The sequence below is a fragment of the Falco cherrug genome, chromosome 7 (assembly GCF_023634085.1).
Source record: "Falco cherrug isolate bFalChe1 chromosome 7, bFalChe1.pri, whole genome shotgun sequence".
NCBI classification, from domain to species: Eukaryota; Metazoa; Chordata; class Aves; order Falconiformes; family Falconidae; genus Falco; species Falco cherrug.
The window spans coordinates 63,832,433-63,848,959 of record NC_073703.1 but is presented as its reverse complement, the minus strand read 5'-3'; the positions used below and the strand labels follow the sequence as shown (position 1 = coordinate 63,848,959).

Here is a 16,527-nt window from a genome sequence, read left to right as displayed (position 1 = left end):
CCTGCACACCAGCCCATCCTTCTGATTAGCAGCGTCCTCCAATGTTTCCTCCTATTTCATGGGCCTGCAGGCAACAGCCGTCTGCTGGCATCCTGCAGCCCTCTTTTAGAGGGAAGGTACCCCTCTCTCATCTGCTGTGAGCAAAATCCTTGGAGTTCCAGCAGGCTCTGGCCAGGGCCTGGGGGCAGTTGGGTGGGAGAGAGATTGTGGGGAGCTCTGCAGCTGGGTAAGAGCTGATGTAGACCCCCAGCCAGCTTTGCCAGGAGAGGGCCTTGTAGGCAAGTCTGGCATATAGGAAAGCAGAGCTGCAGAAGGTACGGCTGGTGCTGGGTTACTTTCCTGATGTTTGCTCTTGTGCAGTTGGCTGAAGAGAGGGTTTGTCAGCAACCGTCTCTGCACTGGCCTCTTGGTGGTTGCAGTACCCAGTGCAGAGTTCTGCTGGAGGTAGACACTGGAGTCAGCAGTACCCCTGCGTTCACAGAATCACAGAACGGTTGAGGTTGGCAGGGACCTCTGGAGATCATCTTGTCCAACACCCCTGCCCAAGCAGGGCCACCTAGAGCTGGTTGCCCAGGACCATGTCCAGATGGCTTTTGAATATCTCCAAGGAGGGAGACTTCACAACCTCTTTTGGGCAACCTGTGCCAGTGCTCAGTCACCCTCACAGTAAAAATGCGATTCCTGATGTTCAGATGGGACCGCCTGTGTTTCAGTTTGTGCCCATTGCCTCTGGTCCTGTCACTGGGCACCACTGACACGGTGCTGGGATCCAGTTTATCCTGGTCCCTATGATGGAGGGGAGTGAAGGGCCTAGGCTGACTCCTCACACCCCAGTAGCTGAGAGTCTCTGCCCCCATCTCACTGTGACAGGATGGTCTGGGAGGGCAGCTCAAACCCACCTTGCAGGCCAACAGCTGGGTGATGGCTTTTCTGGGTGGGGATGTTCTCTGATGGTGGGGGTCTTCTCCGGTAGCGGTAAGAGCCTCACTCTGTGCTGTGCCCTTCTGCTTGGCAGATATGGATGAGTGTGAGGACCCTGCTGTTCAATGCCTAGGGGGAGAGTGCAGGAACACCCTGGGCTCCTACAAGTGCCACTGCCAGGCTGGCTTCGAGCTTATCAACGGCACCATGTGCCAAGGTACGAACCCCGTCCCTGCAGCCCTGTGGGTCCAGGACGTACAGCCTCCCTATGGATCCCCCTTTTTTCTTAGCATGGAGGATGCCACTGCCATTGCAGGCGATCACCATGCATGGCATAGCCATAAGGCTGTAGCCAAACGCAGGATCACCGTGGACAGGGAAGATCTCTGTCTCCATGGCGAGAAAAACAGGGTCCAGGAGCCCTGTGAGGGCTGCCTGTAAGAGACTGGAGAGAGGGAATCCCTGTGGCTTTGGTGAAGGATGTCTCCCAGGGCTGGGTGCATGGCCCTGACTCTGCTCCTTCTGCAGATGTGAATGAGTGCCTTAACAGCGAGGTCTGCAGCCCAAATGGTGAGTGTCTCAACAGTCATGGATCCTACTTCTGCATTTGTGCTCCTGGCTTCTCCAACGCAGCTGGTGGAGTCAGCTGCCAAGGTGAGCTGGAAGACGGCGGGGATATACCTTGGGTCCTGCCCTCTGTCCCTCTGTTCCCTCCTCTGCTGTGAGATCCAGGTTGACGATTTTGGCCTTATTTTGCAGATGTGGATGAATGCACAGACAAGTCCCGGTGCTCGCAAGGCCAGTGCCTGAACACAGAAGGCTCCTATCGGTGTCTGTGTGAAAATGGGTTCAAACACTCCCAGGAAACTGATGACTGCGTGGGTGAGAGCTCATCATTGGGGAGATCAGCCCCCCGGGATCTGGGGGGATGGATGCGGCCAGGACAGGGGGGAGGGCATTTCTGCTCCCAGCACCCAAAGTTGCTAGTGACTTGTAAGGAGCACTAGCAATGGCTCAGGCTCAGGGCCTCTGCCCAGCTGAACTTGACCCAGCTGCTACAGTGAGCATCAGTTGCTACACTGCCGATCTTCATTCCCTTGCCCTCCTCCCTGCAGATGTGGATGAGTGTAAAGAATATGGGGATGCTATCTGTGGCACGTGGCGGTGCCAGAACAGCCTGGGCTCCTACCGCTGTATCATGGGCTGCCAGCCCGGCTTCCACTGGACACCCTTGGGTGACTGCATTGGTGAGTACAGCCCCGGGTGTCCCTGCCCCTCCTCCTGGCAGGGACAGGGTGGCTGTGGGATGTCTCTGCCAGGGATGGGGGGGAGAAGGAGGAGGAGGAGGAAATGTGCGGCTGGTGGAGAGGCAGATAATGCTGAGAGTTTGTTTTCTTGGCTGAGTTACTTGCTTGTGTCTAGACTTCTCTCTTCCTGGCATCTGGAACAGACACCACATTGTGCTGCTTTCTGCTTGTGAAGAGTCCTCAGCAGGTTACAGCTATTCCAAGCTTGGAGCTGGACCACAGCTCCCTGTAAGCTGTGCTTGCTGGGGCTGCTGCCTGTGCCAGTCACCTGCCTGGCAGGGCTGGGTGAGCAGAAAGGCTGCTGGTAGCACTGTGTGCTAGGCTGGGGAGTCCGGGTTTGGAGTTCAGGCTCCAGCAAAGAAGAAAGATTAAAGGGGTGTCTGCAGTTTTTGAGGCTCCCCCAGCTCAGGGAAGGCTGCAGGAGCGAGGAGCTGCTGCCAGCTACTGGGCTCTAGCCTGCGTCAGGACTCAGACTTAGCATATGGAGTTGCTCCTGGCCTGTGGACTGGGGGCATGCAGCTGCTCCAGGGAAATCCCTCCTGTGCAGCAGTAGGAGGGGAATGGGATGCAGCCAGCAGGGCTGTAAACTTGCCCTCTGTAGGCAGAGGACCCACTTGTGACTGTCCAACCCCACTGGGCTGGGCCAAAGCACGGATTACTCCCTGGCACTATAGCAGCTGGAGAAGGACCAGGTCAGTAAGAACAGGGCAGGAGGGTATCACCCAAGATCTGTCTGCACGTGCCCCACACACTTCAGTTACACTCTTGTATCCCCTGCCAATGTAAGCCTGTAGCCTCTGTGTCCCTTTACACCTCTGCAGGGTCCTATGCTACTCTCAGTCACCCCTGCCAGCCACCTCCCTTGCTTCCCATCCATTTCCCATTCCCACCCTGCTCCTGTCCACCCACATGGCCTCTTTGCAGCTCTGGATGTTGAAGGACCACACTCATAGCAGGGGAGCGAGTGGGGCAGCCAGACCCAGTCTCTCACATCAAGGGAATGCCTGCCCCATCCCCAGGTGTTGGCATCAGAGCAGAAAGGCCTGGGCAGGTGAGGTCAATTGGGAGAGGTGGGGTCTGGGGCAATTCCTGCTCTCCGTTCTGCTGCAGACATAGATGAGTGCGCCAACGAGACGTTGTGTGGGAGCCATGGCTTTTGCGAGAACTCAGACGGCTCCTTCCGCTGCCTCTGCGACCGTGGCTATGAGAGCTCGCCCTCCGGGCACTACTGTGTTGGTGAGTCTCCTGTGATCACTCTACCAGTCAGTGTGGGAGAGCTATCGGTGGATGCCAGGCTGGTGTCCCTGCTGCGTGATGCCTCCTGGAGCATGGATGGGGACTGCATTCATGCATGGAGAATCCCAGACATGAACAGGGCAGCTCATGGAGGCAAACCCCCTCCCCTTAGCACAGAAGGTCCTTAGGACTGCAAAGGAGCAGGACTTTACGAAAAAGTGAGCGGCTCCCAGTGAATATGGAGCCCTTCTCTGTGCAGGTGGAAAGGAGGTGCTTGGGGGCTGGAGGCATTGAAGGTGCTAGAGAGGTACTGCAATGGGTGCCTGGAGAGAGCAGGCAGGGTGTAATGTAAGGAAAAACGTATTCACTGCGAAGACAGGCAGGCAGTGGAACAGATGGATGCCCAAGATGGCTGTGCAGTTGCCATCCTTGGAGGTTTTAAAGACCAAATAGGACAAAGCCCTGAGCAGCCTGGTGGGATTCCATACCTGACCCTGCTTTGAGCAGGAAGTTGGACCAGAGACCTCCAGTGGTCCTCCAGACCTGGATGATCCTGTGATCCAGTGACTCACTGCAAGCTGGAGTTCAGGCTCCTTGTATCCACTGAGAGCAGGGCAGGAGGCTCTTGCCAGACTTGTGTTGAGCCATGGTGTGAACACAGCTCTCTGCTTGTCCTTAGCAGCTTCCATCTCCCCGCTGAAGGGTGATCCCATGCTGCAGACCACGCGCAGGCTACCCATGTGGAGGCAAGGCTCCTGCTGCCCACCACTGCCCCTTGCTTTGCAGATGTGAATGAGTGCGAGCTGATGGTCGCCGTGTGTGGGACTGCGCTTTGCGAGAACGTGGAGGGATCCTTCCTGTGCCTCTGCCCCAGCGACCACGAGGAGTATGACACAGAGGCAGGACGGTGCCAGCCACGAGCAGCCATGGGTGAGTAGGTAGCTAGGACCAAAGCATGGGTGGCAGCCAGAGCAGGAGTGAGATAAAACTGAGGGGCTGCCAGGGCTGCATGAGCCCACGCAGGCACGGGCAACTTTCATCTGGGGAGAGCTGAGGAGCCTGAAAGTGGGCAGCTGGGAAGGCCATGCTGCCGGTGATGGGTGTGCTCTGGGACCTCCCAGGCATGGGATGCTGTGTTGGGGTGCCAGCAACCCCATTCCACCCCTGCTCTGCTGTCTTCTAGAGGGCTCCGAGACACGCGCAGCCCACCTCTCTGACAGCGCAGAGCGCAAGCAATGTTACTACCACATCAGCGATGTTCGCCTGTGTGACAGTGTCCTGGCCAAGAACATCACCAAGGAGGAATGCTGCTGTACTGTGGGGGCAGCCTGGGGTGACAACTGTGAGACTTACCCCTGCCCCATCCCAGGCACAGGTAGGACTGCGGCCCCCACCACACCAGGCAAGGCCAGTGCTCTGCCCACGAGCTCCGCCTTGGCTGCACTAACAAGCTGTTTCTTTTGTTCCCATCTCACCTTGGCATTTGCCTCCTGGCCAGTGGAGTACCAGGAGATCTGTCCTCTTGGGAAGGGCTATATTCCCCAGGAAGACCCACTCTCAGGAAAAGTCTCTTTCACAGGTACTAGCACCATTTTCTCTCATTTCTTCCAGGGGCAAGAGGGAGGGAGCTGTGCAAAGTCCTGCGTGGAGAAGCATCCACAGAAATATCTCCCCAGGGCTGCGGTTGTGGGATGCTAACATCCTGCAGCTGCTTTCCTCCATCCAGAGAAATCCCAGATTGCCAGTATCACCAAGCTGGAAGTTCCCTTCCTCCAGTCCTGCCTTACTACTAGCAGTGATTCTTTTTTGGTGCACATCTCCCACGCCCATTTTGAACCAGGGATGGGGTCTGTCCAGTAAGACACAACCCTCCTAGTTAATGACAGGATCTCCCAGTGGCCAGCTGGCTCCGTCTTCCGCACTTCACCTCCAGGGGGTTGTGTTGTTGACCTTCCAGAAGCACACATGAATTTCTTATTTGTGAAAATATCTGTTCCCCGTCATTCCCCCTCTTGCTCTGCCTGTGGGTGCTTCCTGCTCTGCTCCCAGGCTTAGGACTGGTGAGAGAGGCACGGGGCTCGGTCAGGGACCTGCCAGTGATCCAGGCCAAGGTGCCGTGCTGGCTTTCTGCAGGAACAGCACCCAGCCCACCTTGCTTCCATGGCTCTGCTCCCTGAGATGCTCTCTCCCTCCCTCCATCCCTCTTTCAGACATGGACGAGTGTGAGATATTTGGCTCTGAGTTCTGCCGCAATGGACAGTGTTTGAACACAGTGCCGGGCTACAAGTGCTTCTGCCGTACAGGCTACTACTATGACTCCAGCAAGCTTGAGTGTGTTGGTAAGATGGCCTCAAAGACCAGCACCCCACTGTGAATGGAGGGACAGCTGTGCTCCTGCACCCAGAGGTGTCCCTGCTGCCCACGCTACAGGGCTAGGTCTAGGCAACAGGCTTCCTGGGACCCTCCTGGGGAATGAGAGAGGAGGTGGCAGGAGCACCCAAGGGTGTTTGGGCAGGGAAAGGGTCACGTTGTGCACATCTGCCAGCCTGAAACGTTGCTCTGTCCTTGTGCATGGGCAGACCAGGACGAGTGCCAGAATGAAGTGTACTGCATCAACGGCGAGTGTCTGAACACGGATGGCTCCTACCACTGCTTCTGCAGCCTCCCGCTCGTGCTGGATGCCACCGGCAACCGGTGTGTGAACCTCTCCAGCAGGGCAGGTGAGCCTGAGCCCCCGCCACAGCACACCTGAGCCCTGCACATCCTGCCCCGTGGCGGGGTCCCCTGGGAGGGAGCAGTGGGTGAGGGCTTTGTGTCAGGCTGGGGTGTGCCAGCACCAGCACAGTGTGCCGCCAGGGCAGGGGACACAGGAGCTGGGCTGCACAGCTGTCCCTGTCAGAACAAGGTGGGGCAGCACTCTTCAGGATGATTTTCCTGATATCCTTTGCTTGTGTCTCTCACAGATGCCTTGGAGGAGTACGAAATCCACCTGGACGTCTGCTGGCAGACTGTAGCTGACTACATCTGCCAAGACCTGCTGCACGGCGAGCAGACCACGTACACCGAGTGCTGCTGCCGGCTCGGCGAAGCCTGGGGCCAGAACTGCGCGCTCTGCCCACACAGGTCCTCCGGTGAGCAGCGTGGCGTGGGCAAGCATCCCCTGGCAGGAGTGGGAACGGGCCGGGCTGAGCTGCTGCTGACCATGTTGTGCAGGGTTGGCTGCGTACAGCTGCAGCGAGGGCTCCTCGTGTTGTCTGCATTGCTGAAACCAGCCCAAGGAGTGGGTGAACCCCAACCTCTCCAGGGCTGAGCTGCACCAGTGGGTAGGATGCACCTGAAACTGGTTCGCAATGAGTCCAAGGTGTTTGAGGGGAACCGTTGCTCTGTGCATCCCACTGCTCCTGATTAGCTTAGGGGAGGTGAGGCGGTGGCAGCCCAGGGTTGGAGCACACTGGGAACTGGAGTTCTGGCAGCTCAAGGACTTGCTGGTCTTCTCAAAGACGAGGTCCTGTCAGCAAACTATAGAGCTGCAGCTTTGGGGGCATTGAACACAGGCCTGGCTCTGCTGGCCCAGTGTGGATTCACGCTCTCCAGCAGCAGCAGACCTACGTCTCTCAAGCCAGGCTGCTCTGACCCTTCCTTTTCTCTCACCGCTTGCAGCTGATTTTGCTTTCCTGTGTAATGGGGCCGGTGAAGACAGTGAGAGAGGAGCTGAGCTCCGAGAAAGACCTAGGTATGAGTATGGACCGGGCTTGGAAGACCCCCACTATGGCCTTCCCAGCCCAGATATAGGCCCCTACTACAACTACCTGGAGTCTGAGTATGGAAACCCTGATGCTGGTTTCCCTCGGAGGGAACCCAGCGGCGAGTTTCGTGGCAGCCCTCTCCACCATGGCCCAGGACGGTCCCCCCCCCGCTACCTGCCCAGCCAAACTGGTGAGTACTGGGAGACACAGAGAGGTGCCTTCCCACCCAGCCTGTGTCCATGGGGACTGCCTGGCAGCTCCCACCCTGGCCAGGGTGCTCTGGGCTCAGAGCAAGCTCTTCTCTTGGCTGCTCTGAGTCTGTCCTGGCCCTGCCAGCACCATCGCGCCGCGTGCCCGATGTCCCCTCAGCGGCGGGGTGCAGAGTCGCCCTCCTCTGACACCACCTTGGCCGCCCCACAGGCCTCTACGAGGGCTTCGAGGGGCTGCAGGCTGAGGAGTGCGGGATCCTCAACGGCTGCGAGAACGGGCGCTGCGTGCGCGTCCGGGAGGGCTACACCTGTGACTGCTTCGACGGCTTCCAGCTGGACATGACCCGCATGGCCTGCGTGGGTGAGTGGGGCGGTGCGGGATGCCGGGAGCGGTGCGGGATGCCGGGAGCGGTGCGGGATGCCCGGGGCGGTGCGGGATGCCGGGGGCCCCGCTGCCCTTGGCGGCTGCTGCTCTCTGGCGGTGCCGGCCGGCACAGCTGCCGGGGAGTCCTCGCTCTCCCCGGTGCTTCCTTCCCATAGAGCTGCGAGGAGCTTCCAGGAGGTTCGCTTTCTTCGGGCAGCTTAGATCAGGGCATCTCTGGGCATCTCGGATCGCTCCCTTCTTGGCATAACACCATGAACATCACCAGCTACCGCTACTCTATCCCTGATTAATTTCCTCTACATTCACCACTGCCCTGGTGAAATTCCTCACTTTCCACCCTGCCCTATGAGACACGGTCTCTAAAGCTTCACTCTGCAATTCCCCTACATCCCTGTGCCATGTCTCCATCCTTTTTGCAGTGCAGCTCCCCAAGCCAGCTGAGGCCCAGGCCCCGGGCACTCAACAAAGCAGATGAAGACCCTCTTTTTCCTTAGGCATGGCACTTATTCCAGCTGCCAGCACGCTTACTACACAACACAATCATGCAGCTTCTTCATGCAGAACCCATGGTCTCTGCCTCTCCAGATGCTGCTGGGCAGAATGACTGCCTGAGCTGGTAGTCCCCCTTCTGCATCTGTGCGCTGTGTTTCCCTTTCCTTGGCCACAGTGTTGTACATTTACTTCCAGCGAATTTTGTCTGGTTGATTTTGGCCCACTCCTCTGCTTGAACAGAATGAGCCTGAACTCTGCAAAGTGCTTGCAGCCTGGCATCACACATGTACATTTCGTAAGCACAGGGATTCTTCCTTCATCCACCTTAATGACAACATTTGGATCAAGTAGGAGTCAGGACAGACCTTTGCAGGCTATGCTTTAAATGGCTTTTATTGTAACACCCAGGTATTACTAATTATCTTTGGAGTGCGGCTTTGCCGCCTGTTGTGCAATCGCCACAGTTTCATCTAGACTGTATTCTGTCAGTCTCCTTGAGTGTGTCATGTGAGAGCATGTTGAAATCCTCACAGTGGCCAAGGCACATCATATCCACCACTGCTCCTTTATCTGACAGACCAGTTATCAGGTCAGCGAAGGGAACCAGAATGGCTTAACGTAATCAGGCCTTAACAGATCTGCACCAGCTATTTAATGACCCTGATGTACTTTGGAAGGTTATGACCTAATCACACACCAACCTGGTCTGCTTAAGGGAATGGGGGTAAGCAGTCTGTAATTCTGGATTTTCCCTTCTCTGTTTTTGAAGATAGTTACCAGATTTACCCTTTCTGGGGTCTCTGAAACATCCTTTATCCTCCATCTTGGATAGAACTGCCAACAGTTCAGGGACTGCAGGAGCATTAAACAAGCATTAAACAATGAGTTGCAGCAAGCCTTTAGCAATATGAATGTAACTGCTTTATCTATCCAATTGCTGAACCTCCCCATCACAGTACGGCCTTTCCTCATTTAAACACTTCAAACATGGTCTGTGTGACCATGAGCATTTTTATGATGGCTGGAACAAAGCCTGCCCTGCTCCAGCCAGCTTGGCTGGCTTTTCTTTCTTCCACCGATAAGGACAAGACCGACATTCCCCATTGTTTCCTGCTAACATATTTATGGAGCCTTTGCTTGTTGCCTTTTGTGTCCTGAACTAGCTAGCACTCATTCTACGCTGGAGTCTGGCTCCGTTTTTTTTTTCCCTTCAGTTCTCCTGCTTGGTGCTTAGGCATCCCCATGTGTTTATCTTGCTGACTTCAGGCCTTTGGAACACTCCTGCGGCTGTGGCAGTGCTTCCCCTCTTGCCTCCATGTTGGGACAGCTTGTCCTTGTCCCACAGGATGTGCTGCCTGCCCCCACCACTGCGGGACCGGGCAGTCTCCAGGGCTTGGTGCACGCCGCTAGTGCTACTCTGCTGCTTCGGGCTTTTGGGTGCCTCTGGACTAAAGTAGCCTTGTTTTACTTCTCCAGACCAGCCTGCTTTTCAGGCTGTGGAGCACCATCTCCCTTGATGTGCTCCCTAACATCTCCTTGGGCTTCTGAGCAAGCCCATCCCGTCCATGGCAATGTTCTGGCCCTGAGGTTTAGCCCAAGTCCGCAGTGCCCATTAAACTATTGCTTTGCCTGTGTACAAAGGCTGCCTTGTTCCTCAAGCTCTCCCATCTCTCGTTTCCCCTCTCCGTCTTCCTCCCGTGACTGCTGTGCTTCCTCCCATCTCACCTGGAGGTTTTGCTTTCAGCCTCCTTCACTGGGTTTGCAGTTCCCTTTCTTTGCCAGATGCCCTCCCAGCCCCATGTGCTAGGGGTAACCTGAGGTCCCCGAAGTGGCAGAACCCTTTAGTCCTCCCAAGGTCTATTGGCCACGGCCGAGGCCTTCATGCTCTCTCAGGAGGTTGGCTGAACCCACCGGCTGCTCCCCACTCCCCGATGATTTGTGGGAGTGAGGCTGGAGCTAGTGGTCAGAGGGCTTAGACCTGCCTTGGCAGGTGAAGATTTGGGATTTGGGCTCTGGAGGTCCTGTGAGTGCAGGCAAGGGCTCTGGGGTGCGCAGGGATGTGCTGCCCAGCTGGTGGCCCCACTACAGGTTGGGGTAGCCCAGTACATTTAGTACATTCAGCAGAGCAGACCTGTCTCAGTGGGGAAGCTGCTGTGGGGCTCACGTGCACTCTCTAGCCCAGCCGCAAGCCAGCCCAGTGAGCTCTTTGGCACAGTTTGCAGGTTAATAAAACAAACCCGTGTTTGCACAGCACAAGGTTCCTCTGTTCTGGTCCTGAAGGTGATAATCAGCCTCTCAGGGCCGCCATCATCTGCCTCCTCGGCCTTGTCGGATCGGGAAAGGGTATTTTCCAAGGCTGGAGGCGGCCTTTCTCCCAGATCTTACACTAGCACAACTTATTAGCAGAATGCTGCTAACCCAGGGGTATCACCAGCTGCAGAGCTGGGGGGGGCCTTGTCTGGTGTGCATTGCTGGGCAGAGGCGGGGGGGTCCTGTGCTGGGGGATTGCAAGTGTCAGGGATGTCACCCTTGAGGCCTGAGGAGGCTCTGCGGATGTGCTGAGGGGCATGGGAGACTGGTGGGGATCATGGTGAGCGTCCTGGAGGTGCTGGGGTGGGGAGCATGAGGCACCTGGGGGGGAGGGCTGGGGGGTGGCAGGGGCACAAGGAGATGTTGGCTATGGGCTGGGACCGCTCACTGTGCCACCAGCTCACCCCAGTCCTCTTCCTTGCAGACATCAATGAGTGTGAGGAGGTGGGCAACCCTGAGCCCCTGTGCCAGGGTGGCACCTGCGAGAACACAGAAGGCTCCTACCGCTGCCACTGCTCACCGGGCTACGTGGCCCTGGCCCAGCCCCACCACTGCGTGCCCCAGACAGCCCAGAGTCCAGCAGCAGCGTAGCTCTAGGGGAGCAGGGGTGAGGGTGCTCTGCTCTGGCACACAGCTCTGGCCCCCAGGACCTGGGCACACAGAGACAGGCCCCCCGGGGCTGTGGGTGCTTTGAGGCTCTTTGCTCCTTCCCCTCCCAAACACACAACTTCCCCGCCACCTCTCTCCACAGGCCAGGGCTGAGCTCCCAGGCTCTGCACCCCATCCACCCTGCCAGCCCCTGCTCCTGCCACAGCAGAGCCCACCCTGGCCCCCATCGCATCGCCCCATGCCACGGAGGCTCACAGGACCCCTTCTCCTGCCACACAGCCCCTGCCTCCCCCCTCGCCCTGCCGAAAAAGGGGGTTCATCTCTCTGCCACTGCTGCACTGACCTAGCAATAAGCCTCACCCACACTGCGGGTGCTGGCCCCGCTCCTCATGAAGCATCCAGCCCCCAGGCCAGAGCTGTGAGGGGGGTTCAACCCCAGCTTTCTAAAGCTGCTGCCTAACCTTGGGGGTGGGGGAGCCGCCGGAGGGGTCGCAGGGTCAGCTGTCCCTGCAGCCAGCCCAGGCACCCCCCCTTAGCCCCGCACTTTGCCTTTGGCTGGGCAGGGGGAGGAGGGGGCACCGTCCAGCTTCCTTTCTGTAAAGTTGTTGGTGACTTTTTTTTTTTTTTTTTTTTTTAACCAAGTCTGCTGGAAACTTCTCTCATGTTGTTAAATAAAACATTTATTTTGGGCCCCTGTGGCTCAAGACACTGGGGCTGGTCAGAACTGTGCTTGTCTTGCCCCTGCCAAGGGATACCAGAGCCACATCCTCCCTGTGGGTCCAGACTGGCAAGGCCACCCCTCTCTCCTAAGCCAATTCTTACCCCTCTCATACTGGCACACAGCCTCCTCCTGCTCCTGAGCCAGAGCAGAGACTCTTGCCAGGCTGAACGCTTGCTTATCTCCCCAGCCCAGTGCCAGCCACAGGAGCCAACTCCAGCCCCCACAGCCAGCACAGCGGTTGTGGCTGCTCACACCCTGCCTCTTCACACAAGGGGGCTGCAGGTGAAGCGTGAGAGCATGTAGGTTTCTGCAGTTGGCAAAAGCCCCCGGGCAGGTTTGGAAGCTGCTTTTCCAGCCTCAGAGCCCTTGATAGAAAGGGCTTTACCTATGCTGCAGCAAGCCACGTGCTACACCACCACCTCCTCAGCACGCCTTTGCGCAACTTCAGGCTAGCACAGGACCAGCAAGGCAGGAGCACAGCCAGACATTGTCAGCGGGACACCCTGGCAGCCAGTAGCAGAGATGTCTGCCTGCACACCGGTCACCCACGCTCAGGCCAGCGTACCACCTCCATCCCTGCCTTCAGCTGAGAAATAAGACCAGCCCAACCCCAACTAGAAGAAGCCCGGCCACTCTGCTTTTCCTCCTGCTCCTCTGCACTCACTGAAGACAACACAGGAAGATTTTGTCTAGCCTTTATTAAAAGGAAAGTTATAAAAAGAGGTTCAGGAGCTCCCAGCAGCTCTGAGTTAGTAGTAGTGCAAACCATTGGTTAAAGTAAGAATCATCCCTGCAAAGATGTCGAATGCCATTTGGCTTTGCATCCACAAAAAAGAAGTTTTCCCAGCTGCAGCCCTACCAGCTCACGCACGGGCCCAGGACAGAGCAGGCTGCCATGCCAGCTCAGGGAAAGTCTCCTGCCCTCTCCTTCAGCTGCATGGATGGGAAACGCAGGTCCCACGGGCATCCCGGTCATGACGGAGCAGAAGTGCAGGAGGGTGGATGCCGCCGGCATTCTAGAAGAGGCACTGAAGGGTTACCAAATAGCAGCTCAGACACTAGCCAGGTTCATCGAAGAAAAAATCCTTTCTGAGGACAGACAGCTCCATTTCAAACAACTGAAGTGCCTCTGCAGAGCAGCTGGAGGATGATGCGCAGTCACTCCTGCAGCAGACACTGCTCCCCCTTGAGCCGCTGTGATAACACCCCAGGGGGCTCTAAACGGGGTAAAAGCCCTCTGCCTGCAGCTGACCTTGCAGGAACACAGTACTGGCTGCTCAGAGGCTGCAGAGCTCTGAAGGAAGCAGTAAGAAATGCTTATTATATAAAAGAATTTGGCCTGCGTTTTCTTCTGGCTTTCCCCTCCCCAAGCCCTGCTAATGGCAGGGCTCCTCAGCTGGTGATCTGTACTGGTATCTTCCAGCAGAACAACATCTGGTCCTGGTCATCCACCAGCTCCCACTTCACAATCAGCTTAATCTGAAAGAGAGAGAAGAGCAGAAGGAAATGAGAGTGTTCAAGAAACATTAAGGCAAGGACGTGGGGAGGAGGGTTACCACTTGTGTGGAGCACAGAGGTCCTGGGAGCTCTGCACAAAGAAGACAGAGCTGGGGCACTGCCCCCCCTGCAGTAGGGAGGGCCACGTTCACGTGGTGATACTCCAGCAGTATCTTATGTGGACAGAGGTTCAGTTGTGTGACACAGAAGACCTCCACGCACTGCGCTCAGATCCCCACTCTCCAAGTAAGCAGAGAGTGGAAACGCCCTGCAGACTCCCAGCTGTACTCTGGAGCTCAGCACCCCTAGTTTGGGAGCGTCTGGCTGCATGCAGCAGGCTCTGCAGGGGAGCATAGTACAGGAGGACACTTGGGCAACTGAAGCCACTTCTCAGCAGCTCAAGGCAGGCTGCTTCCTCTGCTGGGTCTGTCCTGAAGTGGGAACTTGAAACAAGAGTCATGCTTATGGCAGAAGTGCCACCAGATAGTCTAAGGAATCTTCTAACCCCTTCCTCACCACCACAGGACAAGATGCCCTTCCCTAAAGGCAGGTGGTGGGACTGCCCCTAGAAGGGTGACAGCTCTGAGGAGTAGACCAGCTGCTTGCTTACTTACACTGGGGTACTCGCTCTTCACGGGGAGTTTGTTCAGGTAGCTGTAGGAATGGCCCTTCTGAATGGGGCACTGGATCCCAGACTTGCATCCATCAGGCTCAGGAATGGGAAAGGGTATATCCACATGCAGCATCTCGCCGTACACCCTCGCTTTGCTGCCCTGGCTCTCGATCTCTGCAGAACACGGGGAAGTACGAGTGTGGCATGGGATCAGCAAACACACTTCTACCTTGCACCCCTCCCCTCCACATACCCTGGGGGCTGCAAGAACACACATCGAAGGGACGCCCGTCCTCCCTGGCCACTTCTTGCCACCCAGACACCTCTCCAGCCACCCCTCCCCGCTCCTCTCCAGGCAGCGGGCTAGAGAGGCGACCACCCGCCCCGGCCCCCGCGCTGGGGAAGCGATGCTTACTGCTGGCGAAGGTGACGTTGATGCTGTAGGATGTCCCTTTGTGGAGCAGGCAGGGCTGCGTGGGGCAGGGGCTCACGTTCACCTCTTGGATGCTGCCGTCTTTGGAACCTGCAAGGCAGAACCGGGCTTACCGGGCTTTCTCCGCCTGCGGACACCCCCCACAGGTCCCGGGGCCGGCCGGCGCCACTCACCGCAGTCGACGAAGCGAAGGGGCTCGGCCAGGGCGGCGGCGGCCAGCGCCAGGAGCAGGGCGAGCGGGGACAGCACCATGGCGGCGGCGGCAGCGGCGGCGGCTCCGGTTGCTGCGCGGTGTCACATGAGCGCGGCCGCCCCGCCCCGCCCGCCGGTCAGCGGCACCTCCCCGGGGCGGCACCGGCACCTCCCGCTGGCTGCCGCGGGGCCCGGCCCTCCTCCCGGGGCGGCACCGGCACCTCCCGCTGGCTGCCGCGGGGCCCGGCCCTCCTCCCGGGGCGGCACCGGCGGCTGCCGCGGGGCCCGGCCCTCCTCCCGGGGCGGCACCGGCACCTCCCGCTGGCTGCCGCGGGGCCCGGCCCTCCTCCCGGGGCGGCACCGGCACCTCCCGCTGGCTGCCGCGGGGCCCGGCCCTCCTCCCGGGGCGGCACCGGCACCTCCCGCTGGCTGCCGCGGGGCCTGGCCCTCCTCCCGGGGCGGCACCGGCACCTCCCGCTGGCTGCCGCGGGGCCCGGCCGCCCGCCCCGGGGCGGAGCGCAGCGCAGCGGCGGCTGGGGGCAAAGCAGCAGCCGGGCTTAACTCCGGGAGGGGGGTGGGGGTCGCGCTGGGTTCCAGCGCTTGGGCGGGCGGGGACCCCCCAGCAGCGCTGTGCCCGGCGTTCGGCGCTCGCCTCCAGCCAGCGCCGTGGGCAGGGGGGTCCCACTGCAGCTACTGGGGGGGCCGAGGGGAACAGAAATCAAGAGGCTGGCGGAGCAGAGCAGCCTGCGGCCATAGGCGATACTTAGCGCGTACCCCGTGTTCCGCACTCCAAAGCTGGCTGCATAACCCGGGGTTACATCCACTACGTGCCTGGGGTGGCTGCTGCCTTGCACAGAGCACGTACCCCTCGGTCCCGCCTGCCAAACCTGTGGAACGCCACAGGCTCCCAGCTTTGCGCTGTAAAGCGCTGGACCCAAGCAGCTTTTCACCAGTTGCACATGGCAGCAAGCGTCATGACCTTAGCAGGGTCATGTCACGAGCAGCCAGAGGCACATGAGTGCTGATGCGGTAGGGACGTGGCAAAGCTGGCACAGCTTCCCGGCCTCGGCCCCCTGTCCCGGTAAGGTGGCTGCCTACGCAGTGTCAGCTGCCCTGCCAAGTGACTCAGGGTCAACCCCCCCACGCCTGGCTCCGGCTCTCCTCGAAGGCTGTCGCACCAGAAGCCACCGAAGCGTTAGCAGGACTAGCTCTCGTGCATCCCTGCCGAGCGGTTTAGCTCGGAAGAAGAGGGATCCCCTCCTCCCCCCTCGAAAACGGAGCAAGTCTTCCTTTTTTTCTTTTCTTTTAAGATTCTGAATAAGCATTCAAGACCAGCTTGCAGCAGCTCTATCAAAAAAAAACCCCAACAAACAACAAACCCCAAAAGACCCTGCTGGGGCTAAGCCGCATATTTAAAGCCCATCTAGCACACTTCATAACCAATCCAGATAGTGTCTTTTCCTTGCACGTGGGAACTCGTGCCCTTAGAAGGGCTTTCCTTCTCCCTATCCTTCACATCTTACAGAGCTAACAAAGCCACCTATCTGACCGCCGGGAATAGAAGCGCAGTCAGGTCAGAGCAACACCATAAACTACCGTCACACATTCACAGGATAAGCAGTGTCATGCTTGGGAGCAAATTCCACAACGCATTAAATCGGGATGCCTCCCTGTGAAACGGCTCATCAGATATCTTTGTTTCACAGATGCTTTTGTACGGTGGCAGCAGCTAAATACACACAAGTCTACATGTATTTCAAAGGGTTTGAACTAAAAATCATTGAATCTAGGATCAGAATTAACGTGTCTGTACCCCCCAAGAACTGGATTAATGAAAAGCCTAATAAGTATAAGTC

The 16,527-nt window shown here is 58.0% G+C and overlaps 2 protein-coding genes across 2 annotated transcripts in view; one reads left to right on the top strand and one right to left on the bottom strand.

The window, feature by feature from the left end:
- LTBP2 (latent transforming growth factor beta binding protein 2) overlaps positions 1-11,926 on the top strand; it is a 73,945-nt gene extending 62,019 nt beyond the window's left edge. The window contains 14 exon segments of the mRNA XM_055716685.1: positions 1,016-1,138; positions 1,450-1,575; positions 1,681-1,803; positions 2,037-2,168; positions 3,339-3,464; positions 4,251-4,394; positions 4,648-4,839; positions 4,963-5,043; positions 5,675-5,803; positions 6,044-6,184; positions 6,428-6,595; positions 7,125-7,400; positions 7,631-7,780; positions 11,031-11,926. Coding sequence (XP_055572660.1) covers positions 1,016-1,138; positions 1,450-1,575; positions 1,681-1,803; positions 2,037-2,168; positions 3,339-3,464; positions 4,251-4,394; positions 4,648-4,839; positions 4,963-5,043; positions 5,675-5,803; positions 6,044-6,184; positions 6,428-6,595; positions 7,125-7,400; positions 7,631-7,780; positions 11,031-11,197 — 2,078 coding nt within the window. The 3' untranslated portion in view covers positions 11,198-11,926.
- A 689-nt stretch (positions 11,927-12,615) lies between these two features.
- On the bottom strand, positions 12,616-14,810 carry NPC2 (NPC intracellular cholesterol transporter 2). The gene is made up of 4 exons (XM_055716686.1): positions 14,653-14,810; positions 14,462-14,569; positions 14,048-14,220; positions 12,616-13,415 (listed from the first exon to the last, which is right to left on the bottom strand). The coding sequence occupies exons 1-4, from the start codon at positions 14,729-14,731 to the stop codon at positions 13,329-13,331; spliced, it is 447 nt and encodes a 148-aa protein (XP_055572661.1). The 5' UTR covers positions 14,732-14,810; the 3' UTR covers positions 12,616-13,328.
- Positions 14,811-16,527: the final 1,717 nt, after the last annotated feature.

Coding starts and splice junctions, on each gene's coding strand:
- NPC2 (XM_055716686.1), bottom strand. CDS start 14,731: ATGGTGCTGTCCCCGCTCGCCCTGCTCCTGGCGCTGGCCGCCGCCGCC. Junction 14,570..14,652: donor CCTTCGCTTCGTCGACTGCG/GTGAGTGGCGCC, acceptor TCTGCCTTGCAG/GTTCCAAAGACGGCAGCATC. Junction 13,416..14,047: donor TGAAGAGCGAGTACCCCAGT/GTAAGTAAGCAA, acceptor TCTCTCTTTCAG/ATTAAGCTGATTGTGAAGTG.